General features: G+C 36.2%; 3 protein-coding genes and 1 long non-coding RNA gene across 7 annotated transcripts; 3 read left to right on the top strand and 1 right to left on the bottom strand.

The window, feature by feature from the left end:
• Positions 1 to 592: 592 nt before the first annotated feature.
• LOC148204375 (uncharacterized) lies at positions 593 to 5,573 on the top strand. Its single transcript, XR_015779722.1, has 2 exons — positions 593 to 732; positions 5,383 to 5,573. It is a non-coding gene; the product is annotated as an uncharacterized LOC148204375 (long non-coding RNA).
• A 4,602-nt stretch (positions 5,574 to 10,175) lies between these two features.
• BSM (Mitochondrial transcription termination factor family protein) lies at positions 10,176 to 13,786 on the top strand. 3 transcript variants are annotated; one of them, XR_015779710.1, is made up of 4 exons: positions 10,205 to 10,311; positions 10,442 to 10,462; positions 10,612 to 12,326; positions 13,605 to 13,786. XR_015779710.1 is itself a non-coding variant. In XM_088091406.1 (2 exons), the coding sequence occupies exon 2, from the start codon at positions 10,647 to 10,649 to the stop codon at positions 12,234 to 12,236; it is 1,590 nt and encodes a 529-aa protein (XP_087947532.1). In that variant the 5' UTR covers positions 10,176 to 10,311; positions 10,612 to 10,646; the 3' UTR covers positions 12,237 to 12,444. The 3 variants fall into 3 exon arrangements, 1 of the variants encoding a protein (XP_087947532.1); XR_015779709.1 differs by lacking the exon at positions 10,442 to 10,462 and having other exon boundaries at positions 10,176 to 10,311; XM_088091406.1 differs by lacking the exons at positions 10,442 to 10,462; positions 13,605 to 13,786 and having other exon boundaries at positions 10,176 to 10,311; positions 10,612 to 12,444.
• A 101-nt stretch (positions 13,787 to 13,887) lies between these two features.
• On the bottom strand, positions 13,888 to 17,289 carry LOC124833511 (putative calcium-binding protein At1g02270). Of its 2 annotated transcripts, none has more exons than XM_047308011.2 (10): positions 17,125 to 17,289; positions 16,905 to 17,009; positions 16,554 to 16,659; positions 15,984 to 16,204; positions 15,817 to 15,893; positions 15,412 to 15,520; positions 15,200 to 15,325; positions 14,753 to 14,860; positions 14,517 to 14,624; positions 13,888 to 14,115 (listed from the first exon to the last, which is right to left on the bottom strand). In XM_047308011.2, exons 1-10 carry the CDS (start codon positions 17,254 to 17,256, stop codon positions 13,888 to 13,890), a joined length of 1,320 nt encoding a protein of 439 aa, XP_047163967.1. In that variant the 5' UTR covers positions 17,257 to 17,289. The 2 variants fall into 2 exon arrangements, with proteins under 2 accessions (XP_047163967.1, XP_047163968.1); XM_047308012.2 differs by having other exon boundaries at positions 13,888 to 14,112.
• A 4,637-nt stretch (positions 17,290 to 21,926) lies between these two features.
• LOC148204374 (uncharacterized) lies at positions 21,927 to 23,284 on the top strand. The gene is made up of 2 exons (XM_088105595.1): positions 21,927 to 22,673; positions 22,925 to 23,284. The coding sequence occupies exons 1-2, from the start codon at positions 21,927 to 21,929 to the stop codon at positions 23,282 to 23,284; spliced, it is 1,107 nt and encodes a 368-aa protein (XP_087961721.1).
• The last annotated feature ends 1,964 nt before the right edge of the window (positions 23,285 to 25,248 follow it).

The following is a 25,248-nucleotide window of genomic DNA, read 5'->3' as shown; positions in this document are numbered from 1 at the left end:
ATTTCATTCAACTTTGAAGTAATCTTCAAAGTATAGAACATTTTCATCATTGCTTGTTGATAAGTTTTCTTACAAATGGTTTTGAAACACTTTGTTAAATGTATTGGAAAAGTGATCATTTTTATAAGGGTTCATTACGTTTTTATTTTTTTGTAAATTTAGATATTTTTAATTAAATGACAAAGACTTAAATAAAGGAATAAAAAATTTGAAAACTCAATAAAAATTTAAGGTACTTTAATAAACACATTTATATTCTTCAATCATTAATTTTTAAAAACATTCATTCATTATAACGTAAATAAAAAGTTTACGATAATAATTTTTTTTAAGTAAAATCTTACGATAATAGATTTTTATATAATATGATCCACTTGATCTTATTTAATTATGTAAGTGTCTGAAAATATATGGCAGTTGGGTCTTATGAGTCATACCCATAACATTAAGGGCACTATGATCTTAGGAGGGACATTTCAGATCTGAGTTTATTATCTCAACTTCTTATTCTCTCTCTAAAAAGCTTGTTCTCCATTTTTTTCTACCTTCTCTCTACCATTCCCTCATGTTTAGTGGTTGCATGTTGGATTAGGTGGTGCTCAAGTGACCGCGACATAGAGACCTTCGCAACCATCCGAATAGATTTTCATTTTTCATCGGGGTGCTGTCTAGATTATTCGCATGTGAGGTACTGAAGTTGTGGGTCTTTGAGCTGAGCAAAGAATTTTCAAGGTAAGGGGAGCTAGAATGTTTCTTTAATTGGTTGCATGAACTGTATGTTGAGTGTTGTGTTGCTGGATTGTTGATATTGTGTTTTGATTTGGAAAGACTTAGTTGCATGTGTTGGGTTGAATGAGTGTGAAACTGGATTGTAATGTATGTAAACTGTTTTGAGATATATTTAACTTCTATAATGTCTATGTTGATGCGTTTGGGCTGAGAGACATGTTGTAACAGTGAATGGATGGAAAAATTTGTATTCTATAAGGGTTTTGGGTCACTTGAGAGGAAGTGAGGTAGTGATTTTGGGAAGTAAGGGTTCTTGACACATTTGGGCTGTGGGGACATCTTAGGCAAGTCATTTGTGACTTGTTAGGATCACCAAACTAGACTAGAACATGTTAGAAGTGGAAAAATCGAAATTGGGTCCTTAAGTTGTGGAAATTGATGTTCAAAAGACAAAACTTGATCTTAATCACTTTAGAATGGTAGTAGGAATGTTCAGAATCATTTAGATGAGTTTAGTTAAGTATAAAACAAGAATTAAGGGTGTTAGAAGTTAGTAAAAATGGTTAAGAATGGTTGTGTTAGGTGCTGTTCATAATTCTGCAGAATTATGTAGTTTCGCAACTCATAACCGTTAGGCCATGCACTATTGAGTGTTCGGTCTTAGCGTTCGGTCATAATAGCGTTCGGTCGTAATAGCGTTCGGTCGTAATAACGTTCGGTCTTAGTGCTCGATCTTAAGTGGAGTTTGACCTTAGTGCTCGGTCTTGTTAACGTTCGGCCTTAGTGCTCGGTCTTGTTAGCGTTCGGCCTTAGTGCTCGGTCTTGGTAGCGTTCAGTCTTAGTGGATGGTCTTTTAAGTAGCGTTCGGTCTCCCTTAGTGAGCGGTCCTAAATAGTGTTCAGTCACTCTTCAGTCTTACCATTTATGGACCACTCGGTCCTGTCCTTTGGGAAGTGAGATACCGTTCGGTCTCCACCATTCACAGGGTGTTCGGTCTTGCCCATTATGGGTTGTTGTTTTCTGTTCGACCTATATTCCTATTTATGCCAGTATGCTATTTTACTTAATTGTTCCAGTTGCTTTAAGGTTTATGTATGCATTAACATGTGGGTGTTAAAGTGGAAAGTATTAGTATTGGACGTAATTCCATGATCCTCAAGGGGGATACATGGTGGTGCCCTTTTAGTGTGTTTAGAATGATTTTCATGGTAGCTTAGTCTTATGAGACTTCATGGAGTACCTTCTAGCATCGTATCAGATAGAGATCTACAGTTCACATCTCGCTTTTGGCAAACACCTCAGAGTGAGATGGGCAGTAGGCTGCAGATGAGTTCAGCGTATCATCCCCAGACCGATGGGCAATCAGAAAGGACGATCCAATCACTTGAGGACTTGTTGAGGCCATGTATTTTGGATCACTTAGGAGTTTGGGATGAGGTGTTGTCGTTGGTGGAGTTCACCTTCAACAATAGCTATCAAGCTAGTATTGGTATGGCTCCGTTTGAAGCCCTATATGGAAGACGCTGCAGGACACCTTTGTGTTGGTTTCAGGAGGGAGAATATGTGTTAATAGGGCCCGAGTTGGTACAACAGACTACAGAGAAAGTGAAGTTGATTCAAGAGCGGATGCGTGCTTCTCAGAGTAGACAGAAGTCCTATGTTGACGAGAGATGTAGACCCTTGGAGTTTGAGGTTGGGGATCATGTCTTCCTCCGAGTAACTCCTAATACTGGTGTGGGAAGAGTTATTCGTGCCAGGAAGTTGTCTCCTAAGTACCTTGGTCCTTATCAGATCCTGAGACGGGATCAGTTGCCTATGAGATAGCCATGCCACCCCGACTTGCAAACCTTCATCCAGTGTTCCATGTCTCACAGCTTAGGAAATATGTGCCAAATCCGTCTCATGTGCTAGAAGCTGAGAATGTTCAAGTTAGAGAAGATCTGTCTGTAAAAGTGCTACCTGTCAAAATTGAGGAGAGCCAGAACAAGCAACTCAAAGGCAAAACCATCAGTCTAGTTAAAGTCGTTTGGGATAGTAGGACTGGTGACTCTACTTGGGAGTTAGAGGGGGTCATGAGGGAGTCCTATCCTCACCTTTTCACTAGTAAGTCTAATTTTCGAGGTAAAATTTTTTTTATGAGTGGGAGAATGTAAGGGCCTGAAAATATATCGCAATTGGACCTTATGTTGAAGGAGTCAGACCCATAACACTAAGGGCACTATGACCTTAGGAGGGACTTTTCAGATCTGAGTTCATAATCTCAACTTCTCATCCTCTCTCTGAAAAGCTTGTTCCTCCATTTTTCTCGCCTTCTCTCTATCATCCCCTCACGTTTAGTGGTTGCATGTTGGATTAGGTGGTGCTCAAGTGACCGCGACGTAGAGACCTTCGCAACCATCCGAATATATTTTCATTCTTCAGCAGGGTGCTGTCTAGATTATTCGCGTGTGGGGTACTGGAGCTGCGGGTCTTTGAGCTGAGAAAAGAAGTTTCAAAGTAAGGGGAGCTAGAATGTTTCTTTAATTGGTTGCATGAACTGTATGTTGAGTGTTGTGCTGTTGGACTGTTTATATTGTGTTTTGATTTGGAAAGATTTAGTTGCATGTGTTGGGTTGAATGAATGTGAAACTGGATTGTAATGTATGTAAACTGTTTTGAGATGTATTTAACTTCTATAATGTCTATCTTGATGCGTTTGGGCTGAGAGACATGTTGTAACAGAGAATGGATGGAAAAATTTGTATTTTGTAAGGATGTTGGGTCATTTGAGAGGAAGTGAGGTAGTGATTTTGGGAAGTAAGGGTTCTGGACACATTTGGGCTGTGGGGACAACTTAGGCAAGTCATTTGTGACCTGTTAGGATCACAAAACTAGACTAGAACATGTTAGAAGTGGTAAAATCGAAATTGGGTCCTTAAGTTGTGAAAATTGATGTTCAAAAGACAAAACTTGATCTTAATCACTTTAGAATGGTAGTGGGAATGTTCAGAATCATTTAGATGAGTTTAGTTAAGTATAAAACAAGAATTAAGGGTGTTAGAAGTTAGTAAAAATGGTTAGGAATGGTTGTTAGGTGCTGTTCATAATTGTGCAGAAATTCTAAAGAATTATGCAGTTTCGCAATTGATAACCGTTCGGCCATGCACTGTTGAGCGTTCGGTCTTAGTGCTCGGTCTTAAGTGGAGTTCGACCTTAGTGCTCTGTCTTGTTGAGCGTTCGGTCTTAGCGTTCGGTCGTAATAGCGTTCGGTCTTAGTGCTCGGTCTTAAGTGGAGTTCGACCTTAGTGCTCTGTCTTGTTGAGCATTCGGTCTTAGCGTTTGGTCGTAATAACATTCGGTCTTAGTGCTCGTCTTAAGTGGAGTTTGTCCTTAGTGCTCGGTCTTGTTAGCGTTCGACCTTAGTGCTTGTGACACCCGGGCACGGAGACGAGGGCGGGGAGTGACGCCGGTGCAAGAAGCATGGTGCAGGGGGCACAGACAAGGAGCGGCTCCTGGCAGCTTCGGGTGGAAGGGGTACATGGATGAATCGAACATACACCGGAATGAGAGGGATTTGGAGACTGTATAGGTATGGGACTATACAGTTGAAGGATAGCTTAAAGGAATTGATTTGACTACTCATATCACCAAAATGCATTTACTTTTCGGTAGCCTGACTCATAAGAACTCCATGGTTAAGCGTGCTTAGCCTGGAGCAATTCTGGGATGGGTGACCTTCTGGGAAGTTTTCCCGGAAAGTGTGCGAGTGAGGACAAAGCACACTGGAAAGCCTGGTGGTGGTCTGTGGGGGCAGTCAACGGTCCCTGTGAGTTGCCGGGACGTTACAGTGCTCGGTCTTGGTAGCGTTCAGTCTTAGTGGATGGTCTCTTAAGTAGCGTTCGGTCTCCCTTAGTGAGCGGTCCTGAATTGTGTTCGGTCACTCTTCAGTCTTACCATTTATGGACCGTTCGGTCCTGTCCTTTGGGAAGTGAAATATCGTTTGCTCTTCACCATTCATAGGGTGTTTGGTCTTGCCCATTGTGGGTTACTGTTTTCTGTTCGGCCTATATTCCTATTTATGCCAGTATTCCATTTTACTTAATTGTTCTAGTTGCTTTAAGGGTTTATGTATGCATTAACATGTGGGTGTTAAAGTGGAAAGTATTAGTATTGGACGTAATTCGATGATCCTCAAGGGGGATACATGGTGGTACCCTTTCAGTGTGTTTAGAATGATTTGCATGGTAGCTCAGTCTTGGGGGTTTTCCTGACGCTCCAATGGTCTTTCATTCTCAAGTAAAGAGGATTGAACCATGTGGTGAGGAGTAGCAGGAGGTCCTAGTCTTGGGTGCTTCCAGTATGGCCCAAGGTGAGTGATAACGTACTAACCTCGTGAGTGTGGTAGGGTGAAACCTATTGGAAATGACTTTGTAAAGCAGTAGAAACTACCACGAGTGCATAACCCGCCGTAGCTCGACAATCATTCTAAGTCCGGACGAGTCAAGTTTAAGGGCAACAAGTCATGTTTGTATAGTATAGTATATTCGTCTTCACTTGCATGTTGCCTATGACTGTTATAACATGATTTTATATGTAGCTCACCCTTGCTTGTGTGTTTATGTTTTGTTTGGGTATGCTTTCTTTTGCAATGATCATCCACTTGGATGTGACTAGAGATGGATGAGGTGCCTCTGGAGCAGGCTTTGGAGGAAGATGATGTTGCTGCTTAGTCTCCTTAGGATTCTATAGTCATTCCTTACTTCTTTGAAATACTCTAGTATGCTTAAGTTTTAAATTCTGACTCCTTATCGGATAACTGTACACTTAACAAACTTTATTTACAGTCTATTCTAACTGTTCTCTTTTATTTAAATGTGGACTTACTATGTTATATGCTTCTATATAATCTAGGATATTACAAATTACATCTAATATAGTTTAATTAAACTTATTTTAAAATCAGATATTTTTTATTATAATATAATTTATAAAAATGTAATTTACATAAAAATACATCAATATAACTCTAAACCAATTCATCATAACACACAAATATGATAAGATAACACACATACATATATATATATATATATATATATATATATATATATATATATATATATATATATATATATATATATATATATATATATTCTAAGACCAAAATATTGAAAACCAACATTAATTGTTTACAATTATTAAAATAAAGAGAAAGGCACTATTCTTTGCATACCACTAATATAAATTATGGATAATAAGTCCCTACTGAAATTTAACAATTTAATTTATAAAAATATTATTAAATTAGTGTTTAGAATATTATGTTATAATTAATCTTGTTTTCAGACTGAGTACACAAATTAACAGTTTAAAAAATAAATATCTAAATTAAACAAAATAATATGAGTGCTTACTGTAAAACGTTATATATGTCATACGAAAAACGACTTACGCATACACATGTACAAATAATACTTTAGTAGTTTTTAAGACAAAGACCTTTATCCTATAATTTATATTATCATAAATGTTGGAACATGGCTTTAATCACATGTACAAATTCTACTAAAAAACAGTGGAAAGAAATGAAGCAATAAAAGCGGAAGCTGTTCTACGATTATTTAGAACAAAATGAAAATATTTTTAAGTTGAATAAAATAATAAAATCATGTTGATTGAAGAATGAAATGTTAAAATTATATAACATGTTAAAAAGTTAAACTTTGAATAGTTGGCAACAAACTAATATAAAATTTTATGAATAAAAAGTTGACAATCTTTAAATTAGGACTTCAATGTCTATGGGCAACATGAATATACCACAACTGGTGTTATAGCTTTATCAAGAATTTGACCCTCTAGAGATATTAGCTTTTTAGATAAAGTTATATTTTTAAAAAATGTTGAAATACATTTGGTTAGAACAAATTCAAGTGATTTTTTAATTTAACCAGCTATAGATTCAGACTTAGTTTGCTTTGTGTTAGTTTGGAAAATGTTTTTACGCTATATGTTGTAGGAAAAGGTGTAAAAGAACTATAGAATATATAGAATATGGGTAAGAATAAAAGTAGTTTCTTATGAATAAAATTTGATTATTTTACTATTAAAAATAAAATTTATAAAAATTAGTTAATTGAATCTTATTTTATAAAACTTTTTATTTTTTAAGAGTAATAATGAATTGGATTTTTTAAAATCTAATTTAAATCTAATAAAAAAGAGTGAATATATATTTCAAAGACATTTTAACTAAATCAACCATACTTAAATTTTACAATCAATTTAAATTGCATTAAATATAGATTGAATTGTTAATTAGGTTAAATTCATTATTATTATTATTATTATTATTATTATTATTATTATATATATATATATATATATATATATATATATATATATATATATAATATTTTACTATTAAGTTTATTAGCACAAATAAGATAAGTCCTTGGATTAGGGTCATCTAACCTTAACATTAGTTGACTTGACATTTAAAATAACTTGGATCAAGATCGAATTGACTCAATCTCATCTTAAACCAACTCACCTTAACCTAGTTTTACACTAACTTAACTCAATTTAAGCCTAGATTGTCTTGACTCAACATAGGCCCATGTTAACTCAATTTCACTTGGGCCTAGGTCGACTCAACTCGATGTGGGTCCAAGTTGACTTAGCTCCACCTGAAACTATGTCAATTCAGTTTAACCCTAGGCTTGGGATGACTCACCTAGATCTAGATCTCAAGAGGCTAAATTCGACCTTCAACATGGGTCGAATCAACTTGACCTTTAATCCAAATCAATTCAGTTTGATTTTCAACATAGGTCAACTCATTTCAAAATCTAAAAAGTGATTTGATCCAAATAAAATCTAAAATCGTTTCAAAACCATTGTTTCATATAAAAGCTATAAATCTATATAAATAATCAACAGAAATTCATTCAGTACCTTTGAGAGTGTGTGTGACTTCCTCTTTCTCTGGTTTCTCACCTCCATTGTTCCCTGGTGCTTGTTCTCTCCGATCTAAATGTGAATAGTGCTTTCCCCTTTTCTCTTTGCCTTCTCTCTACCTCTGATGATTTTATTTCTTTCTCTCTCAAAACCTAATAGTCAGAGACGACTATGTTTATGAAAAAACTAAAATAAAGGTAAAAAACAAAATGTCACATTTTTAATAACTAATAACAAAATGATTAAAAAACAGTGTAACTGAAGTTAGTGGAGAACCTGTAATTCGTGGAGGAGAGAGGCACAGGTGGTGCGAGAGGGGAAAAGGAAGGAGGCGTGGCGGCCATTAGTGCGAAGAAGAGAAAGCGAAAATATATTATTAGGGGTTTATGCAACCGCCGAAAAATAACCCCTCTTAAAATATATTATTTTCGTAGTTCCTTCTCTTTCATTTCTTTTTCTCTCAACTCCTTCTCTTCCATTTCTTTTTCTCTCAATCCCTTCTCTTCCATTTATTTTTCTCATAACTCCTTCTTTTCCATTTGCTTTTATGCATAAATTTTCTTTCTTTTTTGCTAACTTTCCATTTTTCCTTTTCTTCATCTCTCTTTCTCCTCTCAGAATTACAACATCTCTTTTCCAATATTCATCCAACATTATTTCTTTAAATTGCTATTTTAATTTGATCTCAATTTGCGAAAAAAAATTATCAATAAATAATTTATGATATGCATTAAGTTAAGGGGAAACTTTAAAACTAGTTCCTACCATAAATCCAAAAATATTTAAACAAATAAAAGCGAAAAAGAAAATCTAATTAAATATCAAGAGCCGAAACACTAATACTAACTAATGAGAAAATTTGGGGAATGACATTCTTATATCAAATTTGGAGAAAGATATTGAGTCACACTCAAGAAAGATGTGAATGTGAGTGGTAAGACATGTTAATCATTGTAAGCTATCTTGCTAAGGTCAAATTTGGATTCTTATAACTTTAAAGTTCTCACAAAGAGAAACCTATTTTTTCTATCAAAACTCATATATTTGTCATTACATGTATATCATTTTTTAGGCCAAACTATAAAAGACTCTCTCAATTTCACATAAAGTCTTACTAAGTAGTCTTTATTGTCTACTAGTGCTGTCTTTTATTCCCATTATATGTATAATTATTTTCCATATGAAAACATAAATGATTCACTTTCCTCTAGCTTTTTATCTCTCTAGGTGACTATTCAACCTCTTAATTAAAAACATAAAAAAAAAAAATCACGAACAAAACCCAAAATTATATTGATCATCTCAATATTATATCAAGTAGACTCAAGCATATGAGACATAATGTGTATTGACATATAACAATTGATCTAGCTAGATATATGAACCCTATATTGAAGGGAGCACATCCCTTACATATTTATAACCTTGTTAAAATTTGAAAGAAAAAAAAATCATGTTTCTTTAACAAATAGAGTAAATGTTGTAAGGTATCAATGTCTTAAAGATGTCACTAACTTACTAGAAAAAGTGAACAAAAGTGAATCGTATATCATATAATGGAAAAAGTTCTAAATTTGATATTCATTTATAAGAACTTAAATACTTAAATTAAGTGGCAGGTAATATTCAGTTTTAAGTTGTTTAATTACCTACTTGACATCAATTGAAAGGTACTATAATCAACCTTCATTACGAAAATTCTTAATAATCTTAATAGAGAAATAACCTTGACCTACAATATTTCGAAAATAATTTTAATTGATATTGGTTGACAAATACTCTCGAGTAAAATCAAATGAAAATAACTCAAATTAATCTAAATTAAATAAAAATGTGTTTAACATAAAAAAACGCTGAAAAAAAAAATATTCACCAATATTCTAAAAAAAGAAAATTTAATTATGACACATATCTCAATTAAAACAACAAAGTCTTAATTCTAGTTAAACTCATAAACCCTTATCAAAATCAAACGGAAAAGAGAAAATGAAAAAAAAAATTACTTGAGTTTAAAAATATGAAAATTTTCAATTTAGTATCTTTAAAATACAATTTAAAACTATCTAATTTAAATAATCTAATTACTTTTATATAATTATAAAATTTAAAATTCTTTATCCAAACAACATACAACATTTCAAAATTTATATTAAAAATAAATTATTTTATTACAATTATCTATCTGAACACCATGCTAAACTGTAAACCTTTAATACATTTGATTCTTTATATTATTTAAACGAATATAAAATTAAAACTAACATAAGGCAACATAATTAAGAAATCGCAGTATAATAATGTCAATAGTTAATTTTGATTAACACAATACTTTATTTTAGAAAATAAATAAACATTTTAAAATAAAATCAATGAAAAATAAGAAATTTTTTTAAATGATTAAAATTGAATTTTAAATTTTTACAAGGAAACAAATATATATTAATCGTACTGAAAAAAAATGAAAGAATTAAAAGTTTGTTCTAAATTTTAATAAAAATAACGAATAAAAAAAATGATACATTCTTCAGACGAAACAGGCACAGCCGGATAGATCCTATAAACCCTCTGTAGTTATTGTTATCCTTTCTTGCTCCCTCAGTTCCAAGTGAAACTTGTGCACAGCCTCGTCAATTTCCAATAACTGTAAGTTCATCTCTATCTCTCAATCTCTTCCACCCTATCCCTCACATTACTATTGTTACGATTTCCTTAATTAAGCATGAAAAGCTTTATAATTTTTTCTCCATTTTTTTTTTTGGTGTTTATGCGGCAGAATCCTTTAAAGGCTTCAAAGGTTATACCCCAAACATTGAACTTCTGGGGTTCTTTTGGTTTTGTTATTCATCTTTCTCATTTGTTAAAGTTTGTAATTTTGTTCCCGTTTCAATTATGTTCAACAATTGCTCATTCAACTGAGTGATTCCTTCTTTTTTCTTTCTGCAGATTCAATCCAACGGTAGTGATTGGACCTTGAAAATATGAAAGTAATAAACTTTTCTGGTAGCATAGCAAAACCCAGTTTTTTGATTGGCCAATCGGAAATGCCTATTCTAACATTTGGTCATTGTAAGCTGAGTGCTACCCTTGCTCTACGGTTATCACGAGATTGCATTAGAAGAATGGAGTTGATTTCGAAACTTCAGTATTCTGTTGCTGATAGGACATTTAGTTCTGGTTCGGTGTATTCGCCGACGCCTGAATCGGAGTCCGGTAGAATGAATCGTCGCCGGGGAGGTTCCTCATCGATATATAGCCGTCCTAGTTTATCAGAAATGAAGAAAGAGAAGGCTGCACTAAGGGAAAAAGTTTATGAGTTCTTGAAGACAATTGGCATTGTTCCTGATGAGCTTGATGGTCTTGAACTTCCTGTGACTGTTGATGTTATGAGGGAGCGCATAGATTTTCTTCATAGTTTGGGGCTTACAATTGAAGATATCAACAATTATCCACTTGTTCTTGGCTGCAGCGTCAAGAAGAACATGATTCCTGTGCTTGACTATCTTGGTAAATTGGGAGTGAGGAAATCCTCCATTACGTTGTTCTTGCAGAGATACCCACAAGTTCTCCATGCTAGTGTTGTTGTGGATCTTATGCCAGTGGTTAATTATCTTAAGGGGATGGATATCAAGACTGAGGATATTCCTCGTGTTCTTGAGAGGTACCCTGAAGTGCTTGGCTTCAAACTTGAGGGAACCATGAGCACATCGGTTGCTTATTTGATTGGAATTGGTGTAGGAAGAAGACAAATTGGAGGTGTCTTAACTAAATATCCAGAGATTTTGGGTATGCGAGTTGGTAGAATCATTAAGCCTTTTGTGGAATATCTGGAAAGTTTGGGAATTCGAAGGTTAGCCATTGCTAGATTGATAGAGCAACGACCTTATATTCTTGGATTTGGGCTGGATGAGAAGGTGAAACCAAATGTTAAATCCCTTGAAGATTTTAGTGTTAGACGAACATCACTTCCTTCTATAATTGCTCAGTATCCTGACATCATTGGAACTGACTTAAATTCAAAGCTTTTCAATCAGAGAATTATACTCAATTCGGTGCTTGAATTGGAAACAGAGGACTTTGCCCGAGTTGTTGAGAAGATGCCACAGGTAGTTAGCCTCATTAGGGGACCTATGCTGAAGCATGTTGATTTTCTTAAGGATTGTGGCTTTTCATTGCCTCAGATAAGGAAGATGATTGTTGCATGTCCTCAATTACTCGCTTTAAACATTGACATTATGAAACTTAGCTTTGATTACTTCCAAATGAAGATGAAAAGGCCTTTGGAAGATTTGGTTACATTCCCTGCATTCTTCACTTATGCTTTGGAGTCAACTATAAAGCCTAGGCATGTGAGGGTTGCCAAGAAAGGGTTAAAGTGTTCTTTGTCATGGATGCTTAATTGTTCTGATGAGAAATTTGAGCAACGAATGGACTATGACACTATTGACATGGAAGAAATGGAAATGGAAATGGAAATGGAATCATCATTTGACATGGATTCACTAACACAACCAAGGAGTGATGATGAGTCAGATTTTGACTATGAAGACAGTGACGAAGATGATGCGTAGAATGATTAAGTTACTCAAATAACTAGGATAATTTTGCTTTTCTGTTGGATGATCTTTATCTGAAAGTCACAATGCTGAAATATTGGAAAGGTAAATTATTATGCAAGTATATAGAAGTATTTTCAAGTGTTTTGTGTACTAATTTTTAGTATCTTTATGTGATATGGTATTGAATCTTGTATTCAAATGATTTTAGACTTTCCTCCTACTTATTTCTCTTTGTAGTTTGTACATGTTTACACTTTGAAAAATGAAAAATGTATGAAAAGGACGAAGACTATTTCATATTTTTGGCATGTGGTGATGCCATAAATCCTGAAATGAGTGAATTATCAGCATATTATTTAGAAACTGGTTACAGTAGAAATGATAAAGTGGTTCATAAATAAATAGAAGTTCTATTTAGTGTTTGGAACCATATCCTGATTGAGGAGAGGAGGACCTTGTACTTAGTTTTCTGAGAAATTGATTCATTCTTTTTATTGCAGGTTTGTTAATTAATCTGCATGCGTATCCTTCATGGTAGCAAGTATATTTCGACTAGGAATAATAAAGGGTTGAATATTTTTAATTTTATTTTTCAAAATTTAATAATATAATTTAAAAGTATTTTTTAAAATATAAATAAGTTGCAAAATAAATTATAAGTTTTAAAACCAGATTAATCTTTTTAAAAGTAACTTCATATTTTACAATTAGTACAAATAACGTTTTTTTCTTAAATTGAAAAACTTGATTGAACCATGTTTTGAAAGTGAAACCAAATTAAATGTAGTAAGAAAATAAAAGACCAACAAGGTAATTAAGTAAAAAATGAAAGAGTAAAACTAATTTAATTATTTTTGTAATTATTAATTTAACACATCAATTTACATAAAAAAATAAATTAACATGCCAATCACCTCTTAACAAATTTGTCGTCATTCCAAAACTAAAAACAAAATAAATCAAACAATCCCTTAACTGTTTGACATTTTTCGTACTAAACTAATATATTTTCAGCAGCTAGCAAATTCAACATCAAGGTTTCTGAATCCAGGCTGCCAAAATTTCAAGGGTAGATGCAATCTGCCTGGTTTAATGACTCTGTAGACCTAGATATTGATATTATTATTTTGCAAAGCATTTTATTTTGTATTAGAATCTTTTGCTACCATTGCTTAGAATGTGCATGCAATTCCTTTGGTTATATGTCCATGGAATGCACAATTTTTCAATTTGTTACATAGAGAATCTGTTTCACATTTTTTCTAAAGTCTTCACTGTCTCAAGAAGCTCTACATGTTGCACCACCTCACCGAGTAACCCTTATACAGATTAGTATGGTTTTTCTTTCTGCCAATTGATTGAATCTTTTCTTTATTTCAGTTAACTGGGGAATAGGAAACTGAGTGATGGGATGGATCTTGCTACTTCAAATGTCATCATTAGTCTATGGTGTGTATGAGAATGTTAAGTGGTACAGCTTCACATTGCCCTTTTACTTTGCTTGTTCTATCATATGAAATCACTTCTGCTTAATGATGGTGCAGTGATTTCCATTATGTTCCCTTGTCAGTTCCATCATTCCACTCATAGCTTTGTGTTATTTATGTAATGAAGCTTTGCTACCAAGTTCTAAGCTAGAATGCTCCCAAGTATTGTCTGGAAATTATTTTGTAGTGTGGCATAGCATTCTTATGGGTGAGAACACTACAGTGAGTGTTGCATGATCAGAGAGAGAGTAGTCTTCAGGCCATCTACCTTTTTCCACCTCTGGGGGGAAAAGAACTGCATTTTTTACATTAAAACCAATTGTTTCACTACCATCTGCCTCATCATCATGTTGCCCATTTTTGTCATCTCTTTGATCTGATCCTGTTGGATTCCAGATTTGCTGCTGCAACAGCATAAAATTAGACCATGATTTAGCCAACAAAGTTATTGGTGAAGAATAAAAAAGTCTAACTCTAAGAACATCTATATAACTTACATAATGAGACAAAACTATGACAGGACCAAAAGTTTACTTCACTATGTTTGTGAAAGCTGACAAGTTGGATCAATCATGCTTCATTACCAATTACATTTGTTATAAAGGTTAATCTGAATTACACACATGACAGAACTCCATACTTTATATAGTTTGTCAAATGACATGGCAGCAATGTCCAATGCATTAGTACTTTCAATGCATTAGTATTTTAAATGCTCTAAGGAGAAAAAGAACATTTAGATTTCAAGGAACTTGTTGTAAGAAATTCAAATAACATATATCTAATTTAGTCCGAACTACTTTACCAGATATCCTTTATAATCAATAACACCATTTCCATTTATCTCTGCTTGAACCCACAAGTCCTTCGTCTCTTCGACACTTAACCCATGACAATGACCAATTAAATTAAGCTGCAGAAAATGGAAAAGCCCAAAAAACTCTATTAAGATGAGGACTTCTCATACAAGCACACAGAACTATCTGAAATGTAGAAGTATTCATCTACTCATGTAATTATAATGGATATACCACTGCATACCCGTCTAAGTGCTGCACAGAAACTAGAATAGGTAATACAATCTTCCTTGTCAACCTTTAGAAAAACAAATGCATCTCTCTCTGTCAGTGAATCTCTTCGCAATAGATACTGAAAAAGGTGAAGCTTATTGTCAGTGACAGAATTCTTTTGCACAACTACATTAATAGCATGATGGTAGTTTGGTCTTGATTAAAGAACAACTTTCAATTAACACCTCCTGGCCACCATAAATTTAAATTCTAAATTCTTTACGGTAGGTCTACAGAAGGTCCAGAGGTAAAAGCTATGAAATAAGAACACTGTAATATTTCTCAAAAACTATGTATTACTATTTAGCACGAACACGTTAGCCAACGCAAGATTATCTCTACCAAGTATAAACTTGATCCTTGCCCCAACCCCTTTCCCTTTCCTATAGGTCTGCAATAAAATGATCCAAACAATTACCTTAAACATGCTAAATAGTGCTTCACTCCAACTTGTTTGAAGTAGTTTTTGATATTTGTCAGGGTTAAGAAGCCATATAAAATCAACAGCACATACGTTTCCAAGATGATTGTGGTGGCTAACCCACTGCATAGAGAAAAGGTAAAACAAATGTGGGTGATATAGAATGTTATCCAGCTGAAAATTCTGAAAGTAATGTTATTGGTTATGACCTTGTGAGCATCAGCATCAGTGTAATGATGTGCAATATCATATGATGATACAAACCCCTGAGACCTCAGGAACTTGTAAACATGTCCCCTTTTGCTTCCATTCCAGTCACTGGGAAATTAAAACCATCCTAAATAAAACTTTTAAAGTAATTATCACTAATTAACAAAAAAATGAAGTGGGTATTTGTTATTAGGATACATTCTCCTTCCTAATCACTAGTTAATACCACTTAATGATTTTAAGTAACTTTTTTGCTTTTCATCAAAGAATCGATTCTAGGACTAAAATCGATACTAAATAAGTTGAATAATTTTATAGATTGTCTTATTTCAAAATCAATGTTAACAAAAATCAATTTTTTCATTGATAATCCAAAAACACTAAATTCAGAGTGATATGTTTACCCGCATAGTATGATCGGCAAAGGCTTAAGTTGGTGCTCATTCTGATAAGATTCGATATATTGAAGTAACTTATAGACCTGCACAAAAGCAAAATTTTGAAGTACAAAGTGAGATGCCAAAGGTAACAAAAAGTGGTGTTTAAATACCAAAACTAAGTGCTCACATACTTGATGCAGTCGTACAAGGCAAAGACTCGGATCATGAGGAAACAGTAGGTGAGTGTTGACAATCAGAATTTCGTGCCTAACATCACTGTTTTGACACTGTGAAAAGGGAAAAGCTAACTCAACGTGTAACAGTTGAGCTACTCGATCACTACAATCATTAAAGTGCAACTCTTTATAGTTAACAACTGTGAAATATTCCTTTTGCACTGCTATCAGAAGACCTGAACACTCAAAAGGGAGCCATGTGAACATTTGCGTTTGTGCACAAATTCAACAAGTTGCTAATAAAACCATGCGTATGGAAAATTAAGTATGAAAACATCATCAGAATTTAGATCTATAAAGACCCAGTTTGAATAAACTTCCATACAAACACTGATAATCAATTTTTGTTCAAGTTTTTGAAGGAATTAGGTGGGACAACTTCTACAAAAGTGAATTTTCTAAATTTTGAGAAACTTCCATTTTATTCTTTTACTTTCTTCTGCATAAGTTTTTATGAAAGTTTATTAAAAAAAGTCCTAGAAGAGTTCAACAATGTATTTTCCAATTGAGGGAGAATGTGTTTACCATCACCACGATTGTTGGTCCTTGCAAGCTTGAAATTAATATAACCAGTATCACCAAGTCTCTTGTCATACAAATCAACAAGCTCTTCGTTTCCAATCCAAAATTCCTGCACAAATCCAACATATCATCAGCACCACCACCACCCCACAAAAGCATTCCATGACAGAAGAAAAAAACAGTTTTCAGCCAGAAGATTTGAACTTGAGACCTCATATAATCATATTTTATCATAAGCTATAATGGTTAATTTTCTAATCAACATTTGTGTAATGAATAAAAACATGCTACCCTAGGCTTTTAAGCCCATTAAAGAAGATTCCAGGTCCAATCTATTTCATTGATCATGCAAACCTGAAGACAGATTATGGAAGATCTCTCATACAACAACCAATCCAATATCCTTTGATTCCTGGCCAACCAGCATGCTTTGAAGTCACTTTCACGGCAATTTTGATCCTGTTTTCAACCCACCAAAACACAGATCAGTGAAAACAAGCATCCAAATTTAGAGCACCCCATTTATGCAAGTGATCAATGCAAACATGAGAAACACATAACACAAAAGAAGAACCTCATGGTTGAGACGCTTGTATATTGGTGCAAGAATGTTAAAAGTGGTGCATGTAACGAAAGGTGGTTGGTTTTGGTTATCTTGCATTGAAGAGGCAATTGCGTAACTCCTGGTCCTTGAAATTCTTCCCATCTTCTCCCAACTCCTATGGTGACTTTTCTCAGTTCTTAGCTAAAGTACAAATCTAGCAAAGCAATGCTACTATCTATATATACAATAAGAAATATATTCGCACAATCTCTTTCATACCCCCACCAAGTGCCAACTTTAATAGGATGCTATGAACAGGAGCCATTCACATAAAGCGTCCTTTGAATAATATATATATATATATATAGTTACTATTATGTGTGTCCCAAAACCATTTTTTTCCTTTCTCTGGAGGGATAAACAAGTTCAACATTTTTCTGTTGTAGTTGATAGTGATGCACGAATCCATGTTCTTTTACGTTGCATTTCATATAAATTAATTTCACTCTTCACTTTTGACTTTGTTTATAAGGGTGAATTTGACGGAAAGAAAAACAGATAAAGGAAAAAAAAAGTAGATGAGAAAAGAAAAGAAGCAAACATATGTGAAAAATAAAATAACAAAATAAAAGTTTTTAGTAGAAAAAGAGACAATGGAAAAAATGATTTATTTATTTTTTTATCCATGTTAATTGTTAGTATCTGTTAGTGAAAGATTGAACTCATCACCTCTCCACCGTTCTTTTTAAACCCTCAATTCATCCTTAGTGAATATTTGTCATCTCAATATAATAACGATTTCTGTATAGATATTTGGGATCGAGATACAATGTCTTTGTTGTTTCTAAATGTCTGGAACTCTTATTTCTCCTTAGCTGATGTTTCTGGACGTCATCCACTTCAACAAAGGGAGGGAGTACCTGCGAAGATACCCCGACGCCCAAGTCAGACGTGGGTTATGGAGCGTCAGCTCTCAAGGAAAAAACACTATCCTTACAATAGAGTATTTTTCAGTATTCAATAGAACGTACCTGGTCTTCCCTCTCTTTCCTATATTTAACCTTAATAAAATCTGTAACAGACTTACCTTACACAATTTACCTTAAAATCCGATCAGTTGCCCGTAATCCGCGTCATTCATAACTTTAATAAGATCTTTTTGACTATTTCATCTTTTGGTGGACTATCAGTCCAATTACTTAAATGTTGCGCCATGGCCCAACACTGTTTAACTTGACTGAGCGCTAAACTTGGATTGACCTAATTGAGTGAATCTGGTTTGACTTTTAACGTGCGTGGGGCATGTTTGATCTGGGTTGACGAGCGCTTCTAAACCAGCGGATAGAGCGATCATTACTGGATGGCGGATGTTAGTGCTTATGACTCAGTGAATAGAGCAATCGTTATTGGATATGGATGCTAACCGCTCGTCTTAGGTATCTCGCCAGCCAATAATCCTCACAGAGAGGCTTTAAACATACAATTCGACAACCAATAATCATCAAAGAGATGCTTTAAAAGCACAGAATCGACAACACAAAAGTAGCCGTCATGGGGGGCGATCTATTCATACTGAACCTGGAAGGGAGGGAAGAAGGGGACCCACACCCCTTCGGCTCACCAATCTACTTCCGTCTACAAAAAACATCATGCAAACTGCTATGCCAAAGAAACCTCCTCCAATATTAGAAAGATACGACGGCTCAACAGACCCCGATAAGCACCTCAGAAACTTCATCGATGCAATGACATTCTACACGGATAGCGACCCAGTCATTTGTCGAGCTTTCTCCTTGTCTTTGAAAAATGAAGCATTGGAGTGGTACCATACCCTCCCTCCAAATACGTTAGATTGTTTCGCCATGGTGGAAACTCTCTTCAAAAGACAGTATGCCGCTAATAGAAGGCAGGAGATGATGCCGGAAGAATTGGTGAACACTAAACAGGAGAAAGATGAAACCCTGAGAGCATTCATGCAGAGGTACAACAAGGCTGCAAGATAAGTGAAAGACACGAATCACACCTTCGTCATTAGCAATTTGCCCTCATGTTTAAGATCGAGGTATTTTGCTGAACAACTGTATGCTGAGCCGCCAAAATCTATGGAAGAACTCTAAGAAATGATCGCTAAATTCATACGTATCGAGGACCTACGAAACTCAAGGAGAAAGCAACAACAAGTAGTTCCCAATAACGGGAATAAGAAGGAGGTGAAGCGATCATCTATCGACAACAAAATTGATAGGCCTCCTCGAAAGGACTTAGCCTGGACACCCAAGTATGATCACTACACTTTTCTTAACGCACCAATGGCAAAAGTACTTGAAGAGGCCCTACACAATGAACTACTCACAGTTCGAAGGAAATCCTCACCAAAGAACGTCGATGGAAGTAAAGCCTGTTGTCTACACCAAAATTATGGTCATGACACAGAGGATTGTACCATAGTAAGAGATGAGATAGAGAGACTTATCAGTGCGGGCTACCTCCAAAAATGTGAGAAGGGAAGCGGCTAGGGCAATAAGTCCCCCCAGAAGAGGAACATCACGTAAAAGTTTCGAGCCTTCATTTCGGAGATACGATCGACATAAACGACGCTCCCGAAGCCGCACTCGAGACCCTGAGTGAGAAAGGTCGATCCGAGGACGAATTGACACCATATCTGGAGGCTTCGCGGGAGGAGGGGCATCGTCCTCTGCTCGCAAGAGACATTTGAGAAACTTAAAAACTGTGCACATGGTAGATCGATAGCCGCGATCCATGCCCAACATTACTTTCACCAATACAGATTTTCATGCTCTCGATCCGGATCACGATGACCCCATGGTCATCACTACCGAGATAGCACGATATGATGTCAATAAAGTATTGGTTGATCAGGGCAGTTCGGTCAACATCCTATACTGGGCCACATTCCTTAAAATGGATCTATCCGAAGACTTGATAGCCCCATTCAATGAGCAGATTATAGGGTTCGCAGGAGAAAGAGTTGACACTCGAGGATATCTCGACTTAAGAACTCGACTCGGGACAAGTAAGGAGGCAAAAGAGCTCAGGATAAGGTTCTTACAATGCATTACTGGGACGACCTTGCTTGAATGCTTTTGGAGCCATCGTGTCCACTCCTCACTTAGGTATGAGATTCCCGTCAGATAGAGGTACTATTTGCACAGTAAGGACAGATCAACGAACGACTCGGCAATGTTATGTTGCTGGCCTAAAAGTCACACCCTATGTACCGACAAGAAAAACTAGGGGAGTAGAAACAATAGTGATCGACCTTGACCCTAGAACCAATGTCGACGATCGCAACCAACCTCAGGGCGACGTCAAGTCGTTCGTACTGGGAAAGGATGAATCACAAACCACGACTATTGAAGGTAACCTGGAGCCCAACGATGAGCGTAATTTAATAGAAATTTTGAGAACCAATGCCGACCTATTCGCTTGGGTGATCGCCGATATGTCGGGAATCTATCCCGGGGTAATGACGCACAAGTCGTCCATTTTCAAAGAAGCATGCCAGTCGCTCAGAAGAAGCGGAGATTCGGTCAAGAAAAGCGAGACACCATACAATTGGAGGTCACTAAGCTATTGAAAGCTCAATTCATCAGAGAGGTAACCTACACAACATGGCTATTGAATATAGTCATGGTTAAAAAGTCGAACGACTAGTGGAGGATGTGTGTCGATTTTACGGATCTCAACAAGGCATGTCCTAAAGATTCTTACCCTCTTCAGAGAATTGATCGATTGGTGGATGGGGCCTCCGGACACGCAGTGTTGAGCTTCCTTGACGTGTATTCAGGATACAACCAGATCCCGATGTATCTACCAAATCAGGAACGAACAACTTTCATAATCGAACGCGCCAATTACTGTTATGAGGTAATGTCGTTCGGTCTAAAGAATGCAAGCGCCACCTATCAGCGTCTTATGGATAAAATTTTCCACCACCAAATTGGAAAATGTATGGAGGTGTACGTGGAGGACATGGTCCTTAGGAGTCAGTCGGTGGAACAACACTTTAATGATTTGACGGAAGTTTTCCTTCAGGTACGACGGTACAACATCCGATTAAACCCGTCAAAATGCACTTTTGGCGTACCAGCCGGAAAGTTTCTAGGATTCATGCTAACTTGCAGGGGAATAAAAGCCAATCCGGATAAATGTCGAGCGGTCCTGGCAATGAAAAGCCCAACTAATTTGAAGGAGATGTAGCGCCTGATTGGTCGACTAACTGCTTTGTCACGTTTTATCCCGAAACTGGCAGAGCATATCAAACCTATCCTTAAGAATATGAAAAAGGGTATCACTCAGCACTAGGACGACCAATGCGAGAAAGTTTTCATTGCTGTCAAGGATATCCTCACCAGTCCTCCTATCATGGCTCGACCAACAACCGGATATGACCTGTAGTTATACATAGCTGCATCCAACAATGTTGTAAGTGTTGCTCTTATCCAAGAGACCCCAAGTTTTAAGTTGATCTATTTTGTCAGCAGAACTTTACAAGGGACGGAAGAAAGGTACTCCCAAATAGAAAAGGTGGCTCTAGCTCTACTTACAACGGCGTGCCGTCTCCGATCGTATTTTCAGAGCCATCAAGTGGTGTTGCGCACAAATCATCTAGTTGCTAGGATTCTCCGGAAGCCTGACCTGGCAGGTAGGATGGTCTCCTGGTCTATTGAGCTTTCCGAATTCGGCTTATGCTTTGAACCTCGGGGATCCCTCAAAGGTCAACATCTGGAAGACTTTGCAGCTGAATTAACACCCATACCTGATGACTCAGTACCACTATGGTATCTTAAAGTGGATGGCTCCTCGGCAAAATGGGTGGAGGAGCTGGCGTTGTCCTGGAAGGACCGTACGGTATTATTATTGAACAAGCCATAATTTTTCGCTTTCAAACCAACAATAATCAAGCAGAGTACGAAGCTTTGATAACCGGTTTAACTCTAGCTAAAGAGTTAGCAATTGCTCGGTCAGAATGTCGAATGGACTCTCAACTGGTGGTCGGTCATATAAAGGGGACTTTCCAGGTTAAAGATAATCAACTTTTGCGCTATTTCCATAAAGCTAGTAACCTCCTAAAAGATTTTGTGAATGTCAACATTACCTACGTGCCTAAGGAACAAAATTCTAGAGCAGATCTCTTGTCCAAGCTGACTCACTCAAAAGAAAAAGCACAATTGTCTTCAGTCATCAAGATGACACTCGACAAGCTTGTAGTTGAAACTTTTGCCACTGATGTAGAGACACTCAAAGCTGACTGGCGATGCAACATACGAGAACTGATGATGAAGAAGGAACAGGGAGAAAAGGTTATTACAACCGAATCGAAACGCATCGCTCATTTTCTTTGTATAGGGGACGATTTGTACAAATGCAGCTACACTACGCCGCTGTTAAATTGCTTGTCAGCAAAAGAAGAAGATTACGTCCTGCGAGAGCTTCACAACGGAATATGTGATTTATATTCAGGAAAGCGTACGCTCAGGTCCGAGTACTGCACTCAGGGTATTACTGGCCAACAATTGACTATGATTGTGAAACGTTCGTTAAGAAGTGCATATCCTGTCAGGTTCACGACAACGATTTCCGAGTCCCTCCCGAAGAGTTGCATGACATTATCTCACCATGGTCGTTCACCCAATGGGGAATGGATATAGTCGGGCCATTACCGATCGCGAAAGCTCTAAATAAGTTCCTCTTGATGGCGATCGATTACTTCACAAAATGGATCGAGGCTGAGGCATTAGCGGTCATAAGCGATCAACGTGCACAAAAGTTTATCTAGCACTTGATATGCCGATTCGGTCTGCACTAGAAAATCATCACTGATAACGGCCAGCAATTCATCAAAAAGAAACTGGAAGATTTCCTCAAGAGCTTGGCAATCAAACATGTCACCAGCTCGATAGAACACTCACAAACAAATGGACAGGCTGAAGCTGCCAACAAAGCTGTACTCATAGAATTGAAAAAGCGGCTCGGTGAAGCTAAAAGCTTATGGGTAGAAGAGTTGCCGGAAGTACTATGGGCGTACAGGTGCACCCCGCACGGATCCACCAGAGAAACTCCATTCAACCTCACATACGGCACGGACGCCATGCTTCCGGTAGAAGTTGGAGAGTCGTCGTTAAGGAGAGGCATCCAAAATATGAACCTCAATGCCGAACAATTGTAGATGAACCTCGACATGCTACCCGAACGTCGAGAGGTGGCCACAATCCGCACGGCGGCCTAGAAACAAGTGTTTTCCCGCCGCTACAATACCAAGATAGACACAAAGCCTTCAAAGAAGGCGACCTTGTGTGGCGAAAAAGAGGGGAAGCAAGAAAGAATCGAGCTCACGGAAAGCTGGCAGCCAATTGGGAATGACCGTTCCGCATTATATAGGATTTAATGAATGGAGCTTATCGCCTCGAACTCTTACTGGACAAGCCATCCCAAACACTTTGAATGCGACACATCTCAAGTTTTATTTCAGTTAAAATTTGTTTTCGCATATTTATTCCTATCAAACATTGTTTCTCCGTTTATAGAAATAAATTTGTATCCATTTACCTTCCGTCATACATGTTATCTTCAAGATAAACACAAACAAGTGATTTTCAATCTACAAGACTCCTACAACTGTTGAAACGTGATTTAATTACTAACACTACAGATAATTGTGTCGTGTATACAAACTACAAGAACGGACGCTAGAAGACGGTTAAGGCTGAGGCACCCAACCAAGGACACACTCCCAGACCTGGTAGATGTTCGCCTCAGACACCTATATTATCGCGTATAGGGACACACTCTCTCTGGTAGATATTTGCCCTAGAACACCCAGACGCATTGAATATAGGGACACACTCCCTCTGAAAGATGTTCGCCCTAGAACACCCAGAACATTAAACCTAGGGGACCCTCCCTAGTCTAGGTTACATTCGTCCAAGAACATCTAGCCCAGGCCAACACAACAGCAACTGCTATGGAACCAAGTGGAGGGTACAAACTCTACCAGGGTCACAATCATAACGAAAAAAATAACGTTTTCATTATCACAATGATTCTCAATAAGTTAAAAAAAACGATATTATAGTTTTCACTATGTTATATAACGTTTTCATTATCACAATGTTTATATATATATATATATATATATATATATATATATATATATATATATATATATATATATATATATATATATATATATATAAACAATTTTTAAAAAATTAAAAAAAGCTTAGTGTACTAAGATTTTTAACTCGTCAAGGACGAAACAGACTAAAATGAGTTAGATTATTGGTCTATTTTGCTATCTGAGCATAAAAAAAGAGATTTTTTTTTTGTTTTACTACGTACTCATGTAAATTCTAAAAACTACTAAAATAAACTATTTTACATGTTTACATAGTCAGGTACAAACAAAGTCGCATATCGGATAAAATAAGATATGGACATGAGTTTATATACACTTAAGATATCTCCATTGGAAAGAGACATTTTGGAGTGGTACCAAAAGCAAATCTGTGAGGACTTGGCCCAAAGCGGACAATATCTTACCAGTGTAGAGATCTATGTGTATGTGTGTGTATGTCCCTCCCTACATACATTTTATTTTTATATAGTATATGTAGAATTGAACTCTATGAGGTGAATCAATCATGACCGAATTGGGCTCTATATTAGTTATTTTTACAATATGATGGTGAAATAATTTAATTTTATGTTTAATATATTAATATTTTGTTTGAATTAGGGAGAAAGTAAAAGAGGAAATAAATAACAAAGAAAAAAGTGGACCATCATTAATTATGTGTTGACTTCACACTAGTACAAAAACCGCGTTCAACGTTCAACCACGAAATATCCAACGTTAAAAATGATCGGTGATATTTTTGTAAATAAATGCAATTATTTAACGTTGTTTAGAATTGTAATTTGATGTAAAATGATATAAAACGTCGGTTGCCCAAGCGTTTGACGTCAAAAGGTCAGTGAATTCAATAAAAATTTGAGCGGGAGACTGAAAATTTATTCACTTTATCTTAGCGCGCGAGATCCCCTTTTCAAACTTTTCTTGAACGAATTTTGACGATCATCACATGTATGATTTATTCTCTTCTCAAACTTTCTTTCATTTGATACAAATGA

Source organism: Vigna umbellata, chromosome 1 (assembly GCF_029865625.1).
Source record: "Vigna umbellata cultivar VRB3 chromosome 1, Vumbellata_1.0, whole genome shotgun sequence".
Taxonomy (NCBI): domain Eukaryota; kingdom Viridiplantae; phylum Streptophyta; class Magnoliopsida; order Fabales; family Fabaceae; genus Vigna; species Vigna umbellata.
The sequence above is the reverse complement of the archived record's forward strand: the minus strand, read 5'-3'. Positions and strand labels throughout refer to the sequence as shown.

Coding starts and splice junctions, on each gene's coding strand:
- BSM (XM_088091406.1), top strand. CDS start 10,647: ATGAAAGTAATAAACTTTTCTGGTAGCATAGCAAAACCCAGTTTTTTG.
- LOC124833511 (XM_047308011.2), bottom strand. CDS start 17,256: ATGGGAAGAATTTCAAGGACCAGGAGTTACGCAATTGCCTCTTCAATG. Junction 17,010..17,124: donor ACAAGCGTCTCAACCATGAG/GTTCTTCTTTTG, acceptor GGTTGAAAACAG/GATCAAAATTGCCGTGAAAG. Junction 15,521..15,816: donor TTGCCGATCATACTATGCGG/GTAAACATATCA, acceptor TTAATTTCCCAG/TGACTGGAATGGAAGCAAAA.
- LOC148204374 (XM_088105595.1), top strand. CDS start 21,927: ATGGGTGGAGGAGCTGGCGTTGTCCTGGAAGGACCGTACGGTATTATT. Junction 22,674..22,924: donor CGTTAAGAAGTGCATATCCT/GTCAGGTTCACG, acceptor GGTCTGCACTAG/AAAATCATCACTGATAACGG.